The 16,499-nt window shown below is 40.6% G+C and overlaps 1 protein-coding gene across 4 annotated transcripts in view; it reads left to right on the top strand.

The window, feature by feature from the left end:
• ltbp1 (latent transforming growth factor beta binding protein 1) overlaps positions 1 to 16,499 on the top strand; it is a 174,226-nt gene that overhangs the window by 50,566 nt on the left and 107,161 nt on the right. For all 4 annotated transcript variants that reach the window (XM_030070903.1, XM_030070901.1, XM_030070902.1 and 1 more), the window contains exon 5: positions 8,001 to 8,168. In XM_030070903.1, coding sequence (XP_029926763.1) covers positions 8,001 to 8,168 — 168 coding nt within the window. The remainder of the gene's footprint in view (positions 1 to 8,000; positions 8,169 to 16,499) is intronic.

Below are 16,499 nucleotides of genomic sequence, written 5' to 3'. Positions count from 1 at the left end.
CTTGTTAGATATTCACCAAGTTAATCACGCCCACAGCCACACCCCCCTTTGGCCAATCAGTGTGAAAAGCTAATCTGTGCTTCCTTGTCACATGACCAACCTTTCCACCAAGTTTCATGATATTGCACAAATCTTTTTGACCAATCAGAGTGAAAAACTCATCCTTGGCCCGTGATCAACTTTTCCCCAAAGTTTCATACAAATTCATTCATAACTTTTTGAAATATCCAAATAACAAACAAACAGATGAAACTGGGTGAAAACATAAGCCCCAACTCCAACGGTGGGTGTAGGGCTGGGTGTCATTCTAAAATCTTAATACTGGTACTGATACCCATACCTTGACTTTGATACCGGTTCCTGAACAATGCTTTTTTCAATACTGATTTTATAAAATCTCATTATAAAATCAATTTTGTAATTGTGTAGTGTTTTTCTTGCATCCATGTATGACATATCACATTAGACAAGCAATCACCTGTATTACTCTTTAGGTCGTTCGCTACCAAATTTTGGTACCATGGCATTTTTCAATACTCGATAGCATTGAAGCAGTTTGGTTTTGGCACCAAGTATCTAAATTTGGTACCCAGTCCAACGTGGGGGTAAGAATAACCTTTGTTAGGTATGATCTTTTCCATGCATTCCTAAAGGATGAGAGTATAAATCTGAAACTAGAATCTTTTAAAGGAGCATTGTGCAAACAGGGGTACAACAGAGAGCATCCTTTGCCAGGGCTGCATAGTGTGGTATGCCAGCTGTACAACAGAAAACAGGAGGGACCTGTTCCGGGCGCTTAAGACAGCTCAGAGGACAGTGGGAGCTGCACTTTGTGTACGCTGACTGTCTGCAGAGGAAAGCAAGATCCATCAGCACAGACAAAACTCACCCTGGACATTCTGTGTTTGTCCCCCTACCATCAGGAAAGAGATACCGCGCTCTAAAAACACAGACTACTAGGCTGTGGAACAGGTTTTTCCCCATGATGGTTGATTAAAGTGAGCACCCTCTAGACTCAGCTGACAAAAAATATGGAATAAGCACATAAAACCCTACACCTATTCCACATTTATGTCAGTTACGTCCAAAAATGTCATTGCTTCCATCAACTCTGTACAATATTTCATAGTACATGTTTAATTGGAAATTTGTAAATGACAAAAAAAAATCTCCAACTGAGTAAATTCTGATTCTTACTCTTTTCATCTTTGTTCACTGACTGTTCATTGTTTCACAATGAGTCAGTTTGTTATAGTCAGTTTTGATGCTTATGGAGAGTCTACAAGATTTGTACTCTGGATGAGAGGTGATTTAAAATGTACTTTAAAATGTGAAGTGAAATCCTTAAGCAAAAATGTACTTAAATCGTAATTAAAAGTAAAATTGCTGATTTAAAAAAAATACTCAAAAACATACAGGTACATAATCATCATCATCATCATCGTTCAAGTGCCCTCGAGATCTGTGACACACTGCTTCCACTGGTACATAAAAAGCTGCCCAATTACAGTAACATGAGGAAACATAATTAGTTATTTCCATCTCAGCTTGCCAGTATGTGGTTATGAGTGAGTACATATTTTTCAAAGAATTTGTGGACTTCTGCCTCTGTCCACACAAGACAGACCCAGGGTTGTTAATGGAGAGGCCAACAGGCACAACATTGTTGACAGTTGTCTATGGCTGCAGTCTCAAGCAAACCTAGAACTGGCCACAGGGACCCTTAGCTACAAATAACCTTCTTAGTTCACTTTGACTCAACCAAGAGGTTGCAACCACCAGAGAAATGGCCAGACATCAAAGGTGGAGAAGGAAAATGGACGGAGACAGATATATGGATGATGAGGGAGGGAAATTAAAGATTTATGAGACCCTAAGCTATGGCAATATTCTTGGCAAACAAAACTTCCAAACACATCCATATCCATTACATGAGAAAGTAGAGCAGTGTTGGTGACTGACAAGGTTTTATGTGGTCTGTTTGACTAATTAGTAGAAATATGGCTTCGTAAACATTTGAAGCTATTTCTGATAGCTAATCAAAAGTTTCTTTGAGTAAAGCAAATGGTTACAAAGTAATGCTTAGCACCATAAGATCAAAGACAGTAGTGTTGATTGAGTATTTAGGATTTCCTAACTTGAGATAAGACAGGATGAAGTAAGATAAGATAGAATTGCTAAAGTTAGGTAAGATTTGCTCCTGTAATCCCAGATTGAGAAAATCCTTTCTTAGATTATTCCTGTTTTAAGACTTGAGATAGGAACTCTTTGTAATATACCTAAACTTTAATTTTGACGCTACATTTATGGAAGTGCATTTATATTGGTGCAGGACAGGGTCTGAACATCTATTCAATGTGAAAATGCTAGGTTGGAAAGAAACACCTGGTACAGCACAGAGTGAAATCCTTAGCTAAAGCTGAACCACTGACCCACATCATCTTGTGAAACACTTACAGCAGAGCTGTGTCTCTGCAAATAGCACCTCAGATCGCTGAGCCTAAATTACTGGGGATATCACTGTTGGTTTTAGCCCAGCATGCAGTCAGCGCTCTGCTTGGTGAGAGTAGGAGAAATGTTTGCACTCCTAAATCAGGAAGCCTGCAGCCTCTCTGTCAGCCCTGTCCCACGCGACAGACAGCCTGTCAGCAGCTAGCTATGGTGCCACATCTGGGAAAGCCATTCTTCATCGCTGCTCGGCTAGCATTCAGCTCTCCCATACTGACAAAATACCCTCAGACAAAAGTGAGGACTCTGAGGCCCTTACTTAAAATTTACACCAGAGAAATCACATACTATATTACCAAATATCACCTATATGAACAAATCAGAGTTCAGTGAGAATCATTATATGTTGGTAGTGAATGGATTTTATGTCAAATGGTGCCAGTCAAAAATGAAAGCCTCTATGTGCCTGTCATGGGCCTACATATGTACATTATGAGTGTATTTTATTATTTTGCCCATGTAATTTGTAGGCAAGGCCATGCAAATTGAGATTTCACCCAGTCCACATTTCATCACACTGACTACTGGAGTATATGTTTAAGAACATGGCTACAATCACTGCTGCTTGAATTAAGATTGTTGCCAAAAAATCAAGCAAGGGACAATGATTTCCATCCTAGAAACTCAGAACAGATCAGAGAATGCTCCAGTTATAAAGGGGCTTTAAGGGCTATAAGGGTGCCAGCTTTGGTAGTTTAGTGTTAAAGCTAAATCACGCTTTTTGTGCTTTCAGATGGTAATGAAGTGGGTACTTAAAGTCCTTTTTTCAATGTTTTTAATCTCACAAACTGGGGTACAAACATTGTTCAATGAATATGACAAAATTATGTTTTAGGAATGTGCAAATTTGCTTTTCAGTATAATACCATTGAATCTGGGGCCATATTTTGGAAACTTACATACTTGCAAATCATTTGGTAACCATGATAATTAGGGATTTAGGAAAATAGCCATTACAGATTATTAGTTCCTAAGTCAGTATTCGTATCCTAACTTTAGATAGGAAAGTGTATTACTCAAGCATCCTAACTTTCCAGAACCTTAAAAAATCCATGCTAACTTAAAGGGTAAGTGTGAAGCTGAGCTAACTGTTTCAGGTTTCAGTGTTCCACCAGGTAGTGTTAGCTGACTTGCTTAATCCATATGGCTGCTGTTTTATTGCATTTGCCGAACCAACAAAATGTCAAAAGACATTACTCCAAAAGCCTAATGACAATTTAAACTGTGTGACATCAAACAATGGCACACAGTTTAACCAAGGTAACACCAACAATTAGCAAAGTCTTGCCTGTAACCTGGGATCGCTTGAGTGTTAGAGATAGTGGCTGAGTCACTAAAAAAACAATATGTTTCGACCACAGTAGGTCTTCAATAGGACTTTCAAACAGACAATATGGGTCATGGGGTGGCAGAATACAGAAACTTAACCAAAGGGAAGCTTTTGGGATCCATTGACTGGATGTGTTCTAATATCTCCCTCCTTGCTATTACGTTTTCTTATTTTTTACATAATTTCCTTGACTTGAGGTAGACTGTGTTTGGATATCGCTGGTAGAGCCTGCATGCCTCCTCTCCTTCACTATTTGTGTTCTATCATGTGAAATTGTTTTTTATGTGAAACTAATTGTGCTGCTGCCTTGACCAAGACTACCTGGAAGAGGAGATCTTGTATCTCAATGGGACCTTCCTGGCTAAATAAAGGATTTATAAAATAAAATATTGTGAGTGCCTGGACTGCCTTCTTGTTTTTCTAGTCTTCTCTATTCCCTCGTTTCCAAGAGCACAAAGTCATGTTTAGCTCGGCAGGATGAAACAAGTAGCATCGGTTGCTCTGTAACAGACAAAAAGGTTGAGAAGTAATGTTGGATTGAGTATTCAGGATTCTGTACCCTGATATAAGATAGGGTGAAGTACAATAAGATGAGTTTCCTAAAATTAGTAACGATTTGCTTCTGAACTATAAAAATGGGGAAAATCCTTTCTTAGACTCTTTCAAACTTATCTCAAGGTTTAAGACAGGAGATTTCTGTAATATGGCCTCTGACCCCAGTTTCTGCACTGCACACCTGATGCCTCATAACTTTTTGGGATCACTGAATCTCAGGTAGTCCATTGCAAAGTCCCAGAAGAAAACAAATCTATTCCTCTGCTGACATTCCTATGCATCCCCCCAGCCTGGGTGAATCTCAGCTGTCCCACTATCAATGCAGTATTGTCCCTCAACATTTTCTTCCCCCCAAGTTGATTGATGTCTGTGTTGTGTCTGATACACTCTCTTGACTCCCTCTCCATATGTTCCACATAACTGAAGAAATATGTCATCACTGTGCGAATGATGCCATGCCTGATGTAGACACAAGGGAGGTTTTTGAGGGTCCAGGCATGTTTTATCATTGTTGTGTCCAGAGACCTGCTACTCAAAGCAGTTAAGTCTTGTGTAGAACATGGCACTCGGGAAAGAACTGTCAGAAAACAATATGTTCTTCTCCAGATCTCCATGTGGTGGGAGTTTGAGGCTTTTTTTTTTTTTTTTTTTTTTTAAGATGTATTCCTGCTCTGGTGCACAAATCTATCCTACCTGTCTGCAATCATAGTCATACTCATTGGGGAAAACAGCCATAAAACCCCTTTCAGACTGATTGGATCCTATGTGATGCTCACAATGGTAGGCCTAAAAGATGTCAGTATTTTAAAAATATGAGGATCTGATGTAAGACTTGTAGGGAGTGCAAAATTCTTCTGTCTTCCCCTAGAGACAGAAACAACTACTATTTCAGGTCACGTTCAAATGAGGTGAGACACACAAACTGCCATAAAACAGAGAGGCTGAATGATATGAGAGGTGAGGTCTTGAGAGTAACATGGCCTGGTATAACACCTTCAGCCCCAGTGGGATACATTTTTGCTGAGGTAAAAGAATGCATCAATTGTCAGCAGGCAAGAAGCAGGGGATCCAGAACCTGATGGACCTCTACCAAGAGTCAGCTGAGTGGAGCCTTTTATGTCCACAGCGGTGCTTCTAAAACTTGGGGTCCAGCAACCATCAGGCATCTCTGAGGGTATTCCAGGGGGTCCCCAGCAAAAAGGCAAATGATTTTTATTTACAGAATAGAAAGAATAGAGGAACAGAATAGAAAATGTCCAACAATAACAATGATTATAACTTTTGCTCTCCCAATTTCTGCTCGGGGATTAATAAATACTTTCTCATTCTGATTCACAGTACTACTATTTCCCTGTGAACAGCAGGGACAAAATCTTCCATGATATGGATAATTTCATATCTTGATAACAATACATATCATAATATAGTATGCTTCCTGTAAATTTGATCCAAATTATCTATACAAAATAATCACATGCGTCATGACTGCTTTTTGATAATTCTGTGAACCAAATACAAAAGAATTTTTTACTTCTCTTATTTGGAAGTGACATTGAACAGAATTGAGGTTTGCTTTTGCTTTCAACACTTGCTTTCCATGTAGCTTGCATGTTTTGGCTCTGCCTGTACTATCTTTTATGGTTTTTCTGTAAGTGGTACAAGGTTTGTTTGTTGTGTTGGAGACTGATGTGGGAAATGGTCTGTGGCATACTTTGCAAACTACCATTTGCTGGTCAGTGTCAGATTTCTTATATCCACTTTACTACTAAACTAAAGAATACCCCCTTTCTTAGGCACAAGTTCCTTATCTTGTCTTGGTCAGGTTGAGTTCTGCTCTGTGTCGTAGTTTTGTTTTTTTGTCATGTTCCCCTCCATGTTTGTTTGTTATACGAGCCCATGTATAGTAATGGTGAATTCAAGACAACTCAGAGCTCTGACTCGGTCACATGAAGTGCTGCCATAAAGTGGCTTTTGCCACAACAATTTTCTTTCTTCCCATGATATATATCATACCATCACACAGCCCTTGTGTACAGTGTAGACAGGTTGAGTATTTCATATTCAGTCAACAGCTAAAATCTCCTCATATGTGATAATGATTAAGACAAAAATCGCTTCAAACTGGGGTATGTGGCCTATTTTAGGGTCCTCGACCTGATAATATTTGAGAACCCCTCGTCTGCAGGATGTTACAAGGATGTTGAGAAAGAACCGAGACCCTTTGCTTTCCTCATTACAAGTTCTTCTGCCAGACTCTTTTCTCTTTTCATTTCTCTTTGGAAGTAGTCATCCCTCCTAAGCCAGTTGAGCAAATCATGTTTAAACTTGTTGAAATCTTGGATGCCTATATATAATCCTGGCAGCTTTTTTAAAGCCAACTGTCTACTGGCATTTGGCTTGCACCATATTAGGTCCTCTTTTAATTGTCCTCTTTTTGCACCTTTGAGCAAATATTTAAGCAGTCCAGAGCTTCTCATGCAGTGGTTTTTCCTGCCTCTCAAGTTTAGAAAATATCCCTCTTGCTGCTTGGCTTAGCTCCATGCGTCTCCACTCTGTCTGGTGTTGAACAGCTGACGGCTGCTGACACAGCGCTGAACATTGGAGACTGGGGTTTTTTGGGGGAGGTTTGGACCTGACAGGGGGATGCCAAGAACTGCCAGCAGGGAGTGGGGAGGGTGGGGGGCAGAAAGATCCAGGATTGTTGACAACTAGAGCATTAGAAGGAATGAATGAGAGGAAAAAGCAAAGGGTATCTGAGGAGAGGTCTAAAAGGAATTTGGGTTGTATGTAGGTAGGAAAGTAGGGTAGTCTGAGATGGGATGCGGTAGCCCTGGGAGAGTTTGTAGTCCATACTTGTCTGTTATTCCCACTCGTTGTCTGTCTTTACTTAGGGCTGGGTTTGGTAGAGAGGGAGGGAAGAAGACTGGGCGGACTGGGAGATAGGGTAAGTGTTTCTCTTACCATACTTTTATGGTCAGATGTGACTTCATCATGATCTCACTGTTGACACAGCAGAAGATTTTTTAAGCTTCTTTTTCTTGTTTGAAGTGCCAAAGACCCCGAGGATAGTTTTGTGGAAGTCAAGTGCAAAAAAGACGGCACAAGAAAGAGAGCGAGAGCAAAACTGAAGAAGAGAGAAAGCAGACACAAAAGCTGAAGCTGCTATGCCTGCTGTCTGTCTGCTTTGGAATAAAGTGTGGCATTGTGATATGCCAATACCCACCGCTCAGAGACTTCTGATGAAGAATTGGAGTACATCCCAGAGTTTTGTTTACTGAGTTCTTTCTCTCTCAGCATTTTTTTCTGTATCTCTACTCATGTTTCAGAGGCGCCACTGGATTTAGGTGCATTGGGAGTGAAGGAGAAACGGATTGAAAAGGGCAATTGAAAGTATATGGCTGCTGGGTGGAGGATTCACAAGATTTGCAAAATTGAAAATTACATAGAGGCACCCCTTTGCCATTGTTTTGACTGGAGCCACAACAGTTCATTTGGAGAAGTTTGAGCTTACAAGTGATTGAACTTTTACCAATGGATCTCAGACTAAGTAAACTTTGTCTTCTCTCCCTCCCCCTCCTTGTGGTTTGCACTTTGGTTCGGCATGCAGTGGGTAATCACACTGGACGGATCAAGGTGGTCTTCACACCCACCATCTGTAAAGTAACATGCACAGGAGGCAGATGCCACAACAACTGTGAGCTGGGCAACACCACCACCATCATCAGTGAAAATGGCCATGCAACAGACACCCTTACTGCACCCAACTTCAGAGTAGGTGAGTGACATTGCTTTTATCTTATATCTTACTTTTTCATCACTGCTCTATTTGGGATCTGTGATAGCTTGGTCTGTAGGTCCAAAGTTTTGAACAGACAAACCACATTGTTTATCACATTTCTGGACAAATTAATGCAAGTAGCTAGCGAATGATAATTAGAAGAAAGGGACATTGTGCCCATTCTCCAAGCATTGAGTTGAGATGCTTATTCCTGTTATCTTTCAAGTAAAAGCTGTCAAGACCTGGGAAGCCAGGTGAAATCCCATTTGCACAAAAGTCAGATTGGCTGCTGGCCAACGACTGCAAAAAATTCAATCATAGCCAACTTTTCTCAGCTGCCATGCTTGCTGACTGTTCCTTGTTGATCAGCTCTGTAGCAAATGAATGGACTTGTTGATCGTGTTCCTCGCATATCATCATGTTATGTCAATGAAGGCTAGGAAGAATTCGGTATGTATGCGCTATCCCTGCTAGCATACATCTGGTTGTATATTTCATATAGGTATTTTTGGATGATAGCCATTTGGGTGCGCTTCAGAATCCTGGAAACGTCTGGAAGTTATGACAAAGAAATGCAATGGCAAAAAGCACGGCTTGATTTATTGGCCATTCATTCAATAGAATAGGGAAAATGTCCTTGAATTGACAATAAAGCTGCAAAGTCAGTGTAGCACCATTGTCTGCTGTATAATGGAACTTAGTAGGTGGTTGTTCTTTAATGTGTTACACAGACACTGGCAAACTGTGGAGCCTGAACCTACCTCAGTCCTTAAAAGGAGCAGATTGATGTCTCCTGTTTGGACACATGCAGACATGCCGGAAGAGTAAAATAAGATGAATTCCTGTCTGACTCAACAGATTATGTCAATGTAGCTGGATTGGCACAGAGAGAGAGAGAGAGAGAGGGAGAGAGAGAGAGAGAGAGAGAGAGAGAGAGAGAGAGAGAGAGAGAGAGAGAGAGAGAGATTTACAGGAGGAGGGTTTTAACCCTGTATGACCTCAAAGAATTCTTGATGTTTGTGATCAGATGTGATCTGTTGTAGGAGACCTCAGATATGAGCTATTCTCATACTGCAGCACGGAGTGTCACATCATGTTTATCATAAAATCTAAATTCACAATTACTTAAAGAAAAAAATGTCAGACGCTATCAATATCTAATATAAACTCTTAATAATACCAAACGTATGAGACCATTCTCTTCATGAACACACCTTTACTGAACAGTGATTGTTCAATAACCAGTTCTCCTATCTAAATAATGTGAACATAATCTCATACCAATTAATATCAATAACCCTCATTTCATAAATAGTGAGTGTCCAGAGATTTTAGCTGGGACCATGTTAGTGCTGATTGATGAAAGCACTGATTTTTCAAGAAAGAGTTTATTTAAACTGGTAATCCACAAGATCCCCCTTTCCCCTGTTTTGTTGCTGTCTTTGTAGCTATGTGCTCATTGCTGTGGTGTTTTGCAGTTGTATAATTTTTTGTCCATCATTGGTGCTAAGCATTCACCACTGTGGCATTGTGCTGCACGTTACAGAAATCAGTTGTAAATCAAACGGTGTGTCCGGTGCTATTATATGTTTTTCAGTGGGGTTTCCGTTGATGAAGTTTGAGTTTTTGTAGGAAGGTGCTGTCGACTCCCTGATCAGTCATGGTAGCTGTAGACATTTTTCACAGCAGCCATTTTGAGATGAAACAGCAGTGTAAACACAGGTGTTGTTAATGACATCAAGTTTTTTTTTTTTTTCATTTACGTCTAACAGAGCCAAGGTCCTGCTTTTGTTAATGCTGGCTCACTGGAAAGGCTCTGGTTCACTTAAGGCTGAATTATGCTTCTGCGTAGGAAGAGCGTACGGAGGTTGTGCGAAGCTTACAGGGGTTGTGCGACCGCCGCAGGGCCTTGCCGCGCGCCTCCCAAAAATTGTAACTACGCAGACCCTACGCAGCCCCACAAGAGCTGTGATTGGTCCGCCGAAGTACATCATTTCCGGCATTTCGTTGCAACCGGTATCACATCCTGTTGTTGTGCCGGCCGGCAGCGCCGTTTTTAAAACAACTGTTGTGTCTCGACTCGTCGGTTGTGTTTGAAAACTTTGGAGAGTGCTGGATCTCGTGGAACAACGCCTGGCCGAGGAGGTGCGCAAGTACCCGCACCTATACAACTCGTCCTCTCACCATTACAAAGACGTACAGAAGAGCAGCGACCATACGTCACAGGGTCTACGTTGGTGGGAGGAGAATTGCTCAGTGTGTTTCGCAGAGGTATGTTGGACACACACGCGCTGCGTAGGAAATGCGTGCTTCGCACAACCCCCGTACGCTCTTCCTACACAGAAGCATAATTCAGCCTTTATATGGAACAGAGCCTTAGTTAATATCATTGGTACCACCCGTGTTTACCATGCTATTTCATGGCTGCTGCATAAAAGATATGTTGCAGTTCATGCTAGCTACCTAGCCCTTCTTTTATATATCACAAATAAACATAAAACATATCACTTCATGTGCACCACAGGATTTTATCCAATTAAAGTACCAGGCACAGTGGACCCTATTTTCGTACAGGCACACTACGTAAGGCATGACAGTTGCTGGAGCAGTGATGGTTTCTCCTTGCCTGAGTCCATTTGGTATTTTGGTGATGCGCCGTGAGTGGAGGTGGGAGGAGAGACACAGTTGTGAGTGTGTTGTGCTATGGATGACTGCAATTTGCATCCATCAATGCTTGAAAGCGAGGCCAAAATATTTTAATTCATTGTTTATTGATTTCTGTCGGCATAAAACAGTTTGGGCACTGTGGGGTTCAAACCAGAGAAGGGGTAGCAGCAAAAAGGCATTTATCAAAATACATAGCTTGTAATTAGATCATTCACTCACTAGCATACTGGTAAGCATATTGCTAGCTCGTCAGCATGTTGGTACGTGATTCGTGCTGTTTCTGTGAGGAAAGTCTACACTGATGTCTTGTTTTTTTCTGTTGCACTGAAAAAAACAAGTGCTCTGTAGCTTCCAGCATCGTCATCAGCTAATCACACCTGTAACTCCTCAAAGGACGCTGATTGGCCTGGCAGGTTGTTGGCTTCCAATGGGTTGGAGCATGACCAGATGGCCAGATGGTCAAACAACAATGAACATGCAAGAAATGCAAATTATGTGTAATGCATATGATAAGAATTTCTTGCAGTACTACACTATATAAAATAGTCCTCTTCTGAACACCTTAACTGTAAATTAGGAAATGAAAAAATGGAACATTTAACCTTGAAACAATTTTGATTATAAACAGTATTGTTACAAACATACACTTAGTTTTGTTACATTTTATGTCGTAACTATTTTAAAAAAATAATTGCTTTTAAATTAGCATACCAAATATGTGTGCAGCATTTCCTTAGGTTCATTCATACTCTGTCTGTCACTCTCACACTTATCACAAAAATGGTATTGTGTAGAGCGCACACCCACTGATAATATATTGATCTAAATCCCACCCTTTTCCCATATGCACCAGACACATTTTGTCACAGGGATACCAAAGGTTGACCATTCTCCCCTCCTGCACGCTGCACACTGAGCACCTGACGGCACTTCACCATCTGTTTTGGCACACAAAAATAGGGCTCCAGCTGCTTAGAACAGCAAATGTAAAAGCTGTCATGAACTGGCAATAGGTTGAATAACTATTGTGTTATGTAACTCAGAAACCAAAAATGGCCATTTATTTAAATGAAAATGAAGCTGATTATTACTATTAAGATTCTGTTCATATTTTGAGAAATTGTGTCATCAACCAGAGTGATTTGAGCTGCTAAAATGGAAGCTCAGCTTAATGTATCTGTCCAGGCATGCAAGATTCTTTGTATTTTCTTCCTTCCCCTCAGTCTATCTTCCCGTATGATGGAGCGTAGGCCTGAGCCAAAGAACTGGGGGGCCAGAAGTTTATTTGCAGTCCTGCTCCAGCTCCAAGAGCCGACACGGAGTAAAACACACTTGTCTTGTTTATCATGTCTACCTGATGAGAGAGGCGGCAAGGGAGGAGGGTTACTCTCTGACAAAATGAAAGGAAGGCCTGGATCTGTTTCAACTTGCCCACAGCCTGCACCATGTTGGCCAGTTAACACAAACACCAAGCCCATGAGAAAAGGGTTAGTTAGCCCGCATGCAGACAGGATCAGGCACTGCGGCAAAAATGCAGTGACACTTCGACACCTCCGCACAAACCTGCACACAGTGCCGCAATGCTGGATCCTGTGTGAATGCGGCCTTACCACTGCTTTTGTTGTTATGGGATTGGTGACTTACGTATAATGTTAGACACAAGTTCCTACAAGGTCTTGAATTATCCAAATTTAAGGTCTAAGAAAACATGAAAATGTCTTATACATGTGTATGACATAGATAGTCCCGTGTAGATTCATCGTAGGTTCTGTTTTGATGTAACTATGTTAGATTTTGTGAAGGCAAAACCAGAAAGCAAGACTGTTGAAATAAGGAGTTGTGCTGGGTTTATCCTTCTCTGTTGTATTTAGGATGTCTTTAGCCATTGTCAAAGATCAGTATCACGGCCCAACCTGTCACCTTGTAGCCAATTATTGAGGCAAATGTGGTCTGATTCCTTGTGTATCGCACATGGAGACAACTGTAATATTAGAGGTGTTGACAGATTCTTACTATTTGGTGATATTTTTGTCAAGGCAGAGCTAGCAAATAAGACTAAAGAAATATGGCAAATGTCATAAATTGTGTAATTACAATTTATATGTGTATGGAGGTCTGGCTGCAGTGCACATAGCAGCAGAGCGGGTCAGCCTGTCCTGCACTTACATGGCTTTCATTTGAGGGACTCAAAGCACATTGAGTCCAAAAGGAATGGGAATCACAGAAAATTTGGGGAAGAAGGCCTAGAGTTTGGAATTTAAAGGAAAGCACTGGGGTGATTTCTTTAAGCAGTGTCCGTCTGCTTTATGAGTGACCGGAGTTCCACTTTTCACCACATTCCTTATGGACAGGGATCCTGCTTCATCAGCGCTGAGGGCTGCAGACTTGGCTGGTGGTTTTTGGGCTGCACACTCTCACACACACTGCACACTCTCACACACACTTGCACACCAACAGTCATCAGCTCAGTCTGCAAAAACATCTTCAGCATCTCTCTGACTTACTGTCCTCAAGCTTGACTGGCTGTGTTCTGACTGAGTTGCGTGTGTGTGTGTGTGTGTGTGTGTGTGTGTGTGTGTGTGTGTGTGTGTGTGTGTGTATGTGGTCTAGGTATTGCTAATGTAGTGGGGACATAAATCTGTTTTCACAGTCATGTTGTGGGGACTCGCCTCCCTCATGATTGATTTAAAGGTAAGTTAGGTTAAGGTTAGGGTTAGGGTTAGGGTTAGGCAGGTAGTGGTTAGGGTTAAGGTTAGGATAAATCTCCAGGAAATGAATGTAAGTCAATGTAATGTCCTCTGAAGTGATGGAAACACGACTGTGTGTGTGTGTGTGTGTGTGTGTGTGTGTGTGTGTGTGTGTGTGTGTGTGTGCGTGCGCGTGCGTGCATGCGTGTGTGTCTTTGTTTCTGTTGGTGAATCTTACTCTGTCTCTCACTCTTTGTCCATCACTACCTAACGATCCAGTGTGGTGTTAAATATAAAGATACATAACCTATCAGTTCCAGTCAGCATTCATCATATGGCCAAATGCCTTCAACAGAAACAGAGATGTTTTCAGAAACACATTCATTCATGCCATAATCCTTTCCTTGTCCTTTTGCTGTCAGACAGCCCCATGGGAAAAGGCTAATGCTCTCACTTCTCTTAAAATTTGAACTAAAATTTTAAATTTAAATTTCTTTAGACAATATCTTTGAATTTTCTATTGCAAGACAATATAAACAGTTTATCTTTTGCCATCTCTGCTTTCTCTGGACAGAGTCACGATGGAGAGAGGAAAGGAAAGATGAGAGAAATAGGGGGATGATATTTGAAAAGAGGCTGGATATGAACCCAAGATTTAAAGAGTTCACCTATTTTGAAAAAAGTAGATATTATTTCACTTCCCCCCAGCTGTTGTGTAGGACAGTAGTGGTGCTGTCTTCCTCTCAGTGTTACTGAGTGCTGGATACTGGCTGGATGCTCCACATGCTGTTAGGTGGACTTCCCCAGCGAACATTCTTAAAATTTTGTAATTTCTGCACTTCATATGTCACTCTTAAAAATAATCATCTTAATCCACACAGACACACATATGCATATATTGCCCATTTCTTGACAAATGCAAAATGGCTGTCATAGGTGATCAGCAAGATACAGTAGTTTTGCGACAGCTGAAATTCTGAAAATATTCATGCCTCAGATTCTAGGTGTATACTAATTGAGGTGCTTTTATGCACATCTGAACAATTTTCCTCGCTGTATTTCTCTCCCATTTAGCCTGGTCTGTTTTCTCGGGAGTACATTTTTGCAGGTTTTTTTTTTTTTTTTTTTTTTTTTTTTTTTTTGTAGCTCCTCTGGCATATTTTCTTCCAGGTGAGTGCAGCAGCTGGCCAAGTGCTGAGAACTGTCTGGCCCCAAGCTCTCAGTTGTCTTATTAAAGACACTTACGGCTGCCAGCTAGTGTGTGTCAGTTGTGGTCCCGACAATATCACAGCACTTATGGGCAGACTAAAACAAGCAGAATTTTTGGGGAGTTTTGTATGGGAGGAGAGTCGAGCATGGAAAGGAAGGAGTGAGGGTTAAAGGGAATGAGAGGGGGAGTAATACAGTACTTTTGGAAAGTATTTTCAGCAGTCATCTCCCTTAAGCCTTTTTATTACATTATATACATTATATTGACTCCTGCCAATATGTGATATTTTTTGCAGCAGCCACAGTAAAAGAAGTGGGCTGATTTTCGTTTTGGTTCCATTACTTTTTCAGTTCTTCAGGTACAATCTGTGAAGTTGTGTTGAGGTAAGGAGAGCTGAAATGGAAGGGATTGCCCTGGGGTGTTAACTTTGGGAAGGGGGCAAGTCTTGTCAGGGGGCTGTGTGTGTGTGTGTGTGTGTGTGTTGGTGACTCTCAGATTGCCTCATATATGGAGCAGTGTCTGAAATGATGAGTTATAGCCCCCAAATGTTGAATGCCAAAAACATTTGTCATTGGTAGTTACATCAGTAAGGTTCATCCAGCCCACTTGTATCTATGTTTTGGAAAAATGGTATCTGAATATGTCATAACTACATAAAGCTTTCGGTATTTGTCTTTGTCTTTCTAGAAACTGGCTGCTACTCTCCCTACGCTCACTGAAAATGAACCAATCAAATCAGAGCAAATCAGTGGCGAGGCAGGTTTCTCACTGGCTACCTTTTACACAGCTTTACACTGAGTGCCGGCCTGTAAAATTTTGCAAATTTTGTTTCAGGTTACCAGTCATTGGCAGATGGGCCTAACGGTTAAGAGCTTCAGCCATTTTGAAAAATGTGATATTATTTCACCTCCCCCTGAGCTGCTCTGTAGGACAGTAGTGTTTCTATCCTCTTCTCCAATCCAATCCAATCCACTTTATTTATCGAGCACAATTTTAACAAACACAAGGTTTTCCAAAGTGCTGCACAGCAAGATAAAACACCACAAGATAACACAACAGAAGCAGAATAAAAAGGTAAAAAAACACAGTAGGATAACACGATAAAATAAGATCAATTAAAATGAAATCAAATAAAGTAAAATAATAATAGTAATAATAATAATCATAATAATAAAATAATAAAACAAAATAGGATCGAATAAATAAAAAATATAAAAAAATATTAAAATAAAATAATAAGATCAAATAAAATAAAATAATAATACAATTATAATTTTAATAGAATAAAATAATGTAAAATGCACTGCCTGCACAGCATTAAAGAAAAAACATGCACACATAAAATCATAAATCATAAAATCATAAATCCTACATGGTATCAAAAGCTAAAGAAAAGAAGTGGGTTTTAAGAAGGGTTTTAAAATGAGATAGTGAGGAGGCCTGCCTAATGTGCAGCGGCAATCGATTCCAAAGTGTTGGAGCCGCTACGGCAAAAGCCGCTACGGCAAAAGCCGTCTTCTCATTGTTACTGAGTGCTGGATACTGGCTGGATGCTCCAAATGCTAACTGTTAGCCTCCTGCCACTGAGCTGGACTTCCCCCCAGATAACACTCTCAAAAATAACTGCCTTCATCCACTCAAATAAGATGTAACATCACTTTCCAAAACAGAAAAACACATATTATTACTGAGTTCACACAGTAGACAGTTTTGCTTAAATTACTATTTAGAATTGTATTTTTCTTGGTATCAACTTCTGTAGTA

This window comes from Myripristis murdjan, chromosome 15 (assembly GCF_902150065.1).
Source record: "Myripristis murdjan chromosome 15, fMyrMur1.1, whole genome shotgun sequence".
Taxonomy (NCBI): Eukaryota; Metazoa; Chordata; class Actinopteri; order Holocentriformes; family Holocentridae; genus Myripristis; species Myripristis murdjan.
Note: the sequence above shows the minus strand (reverse complement) of the source record. Positions and strands in the feature narration are given on the sequence as shown.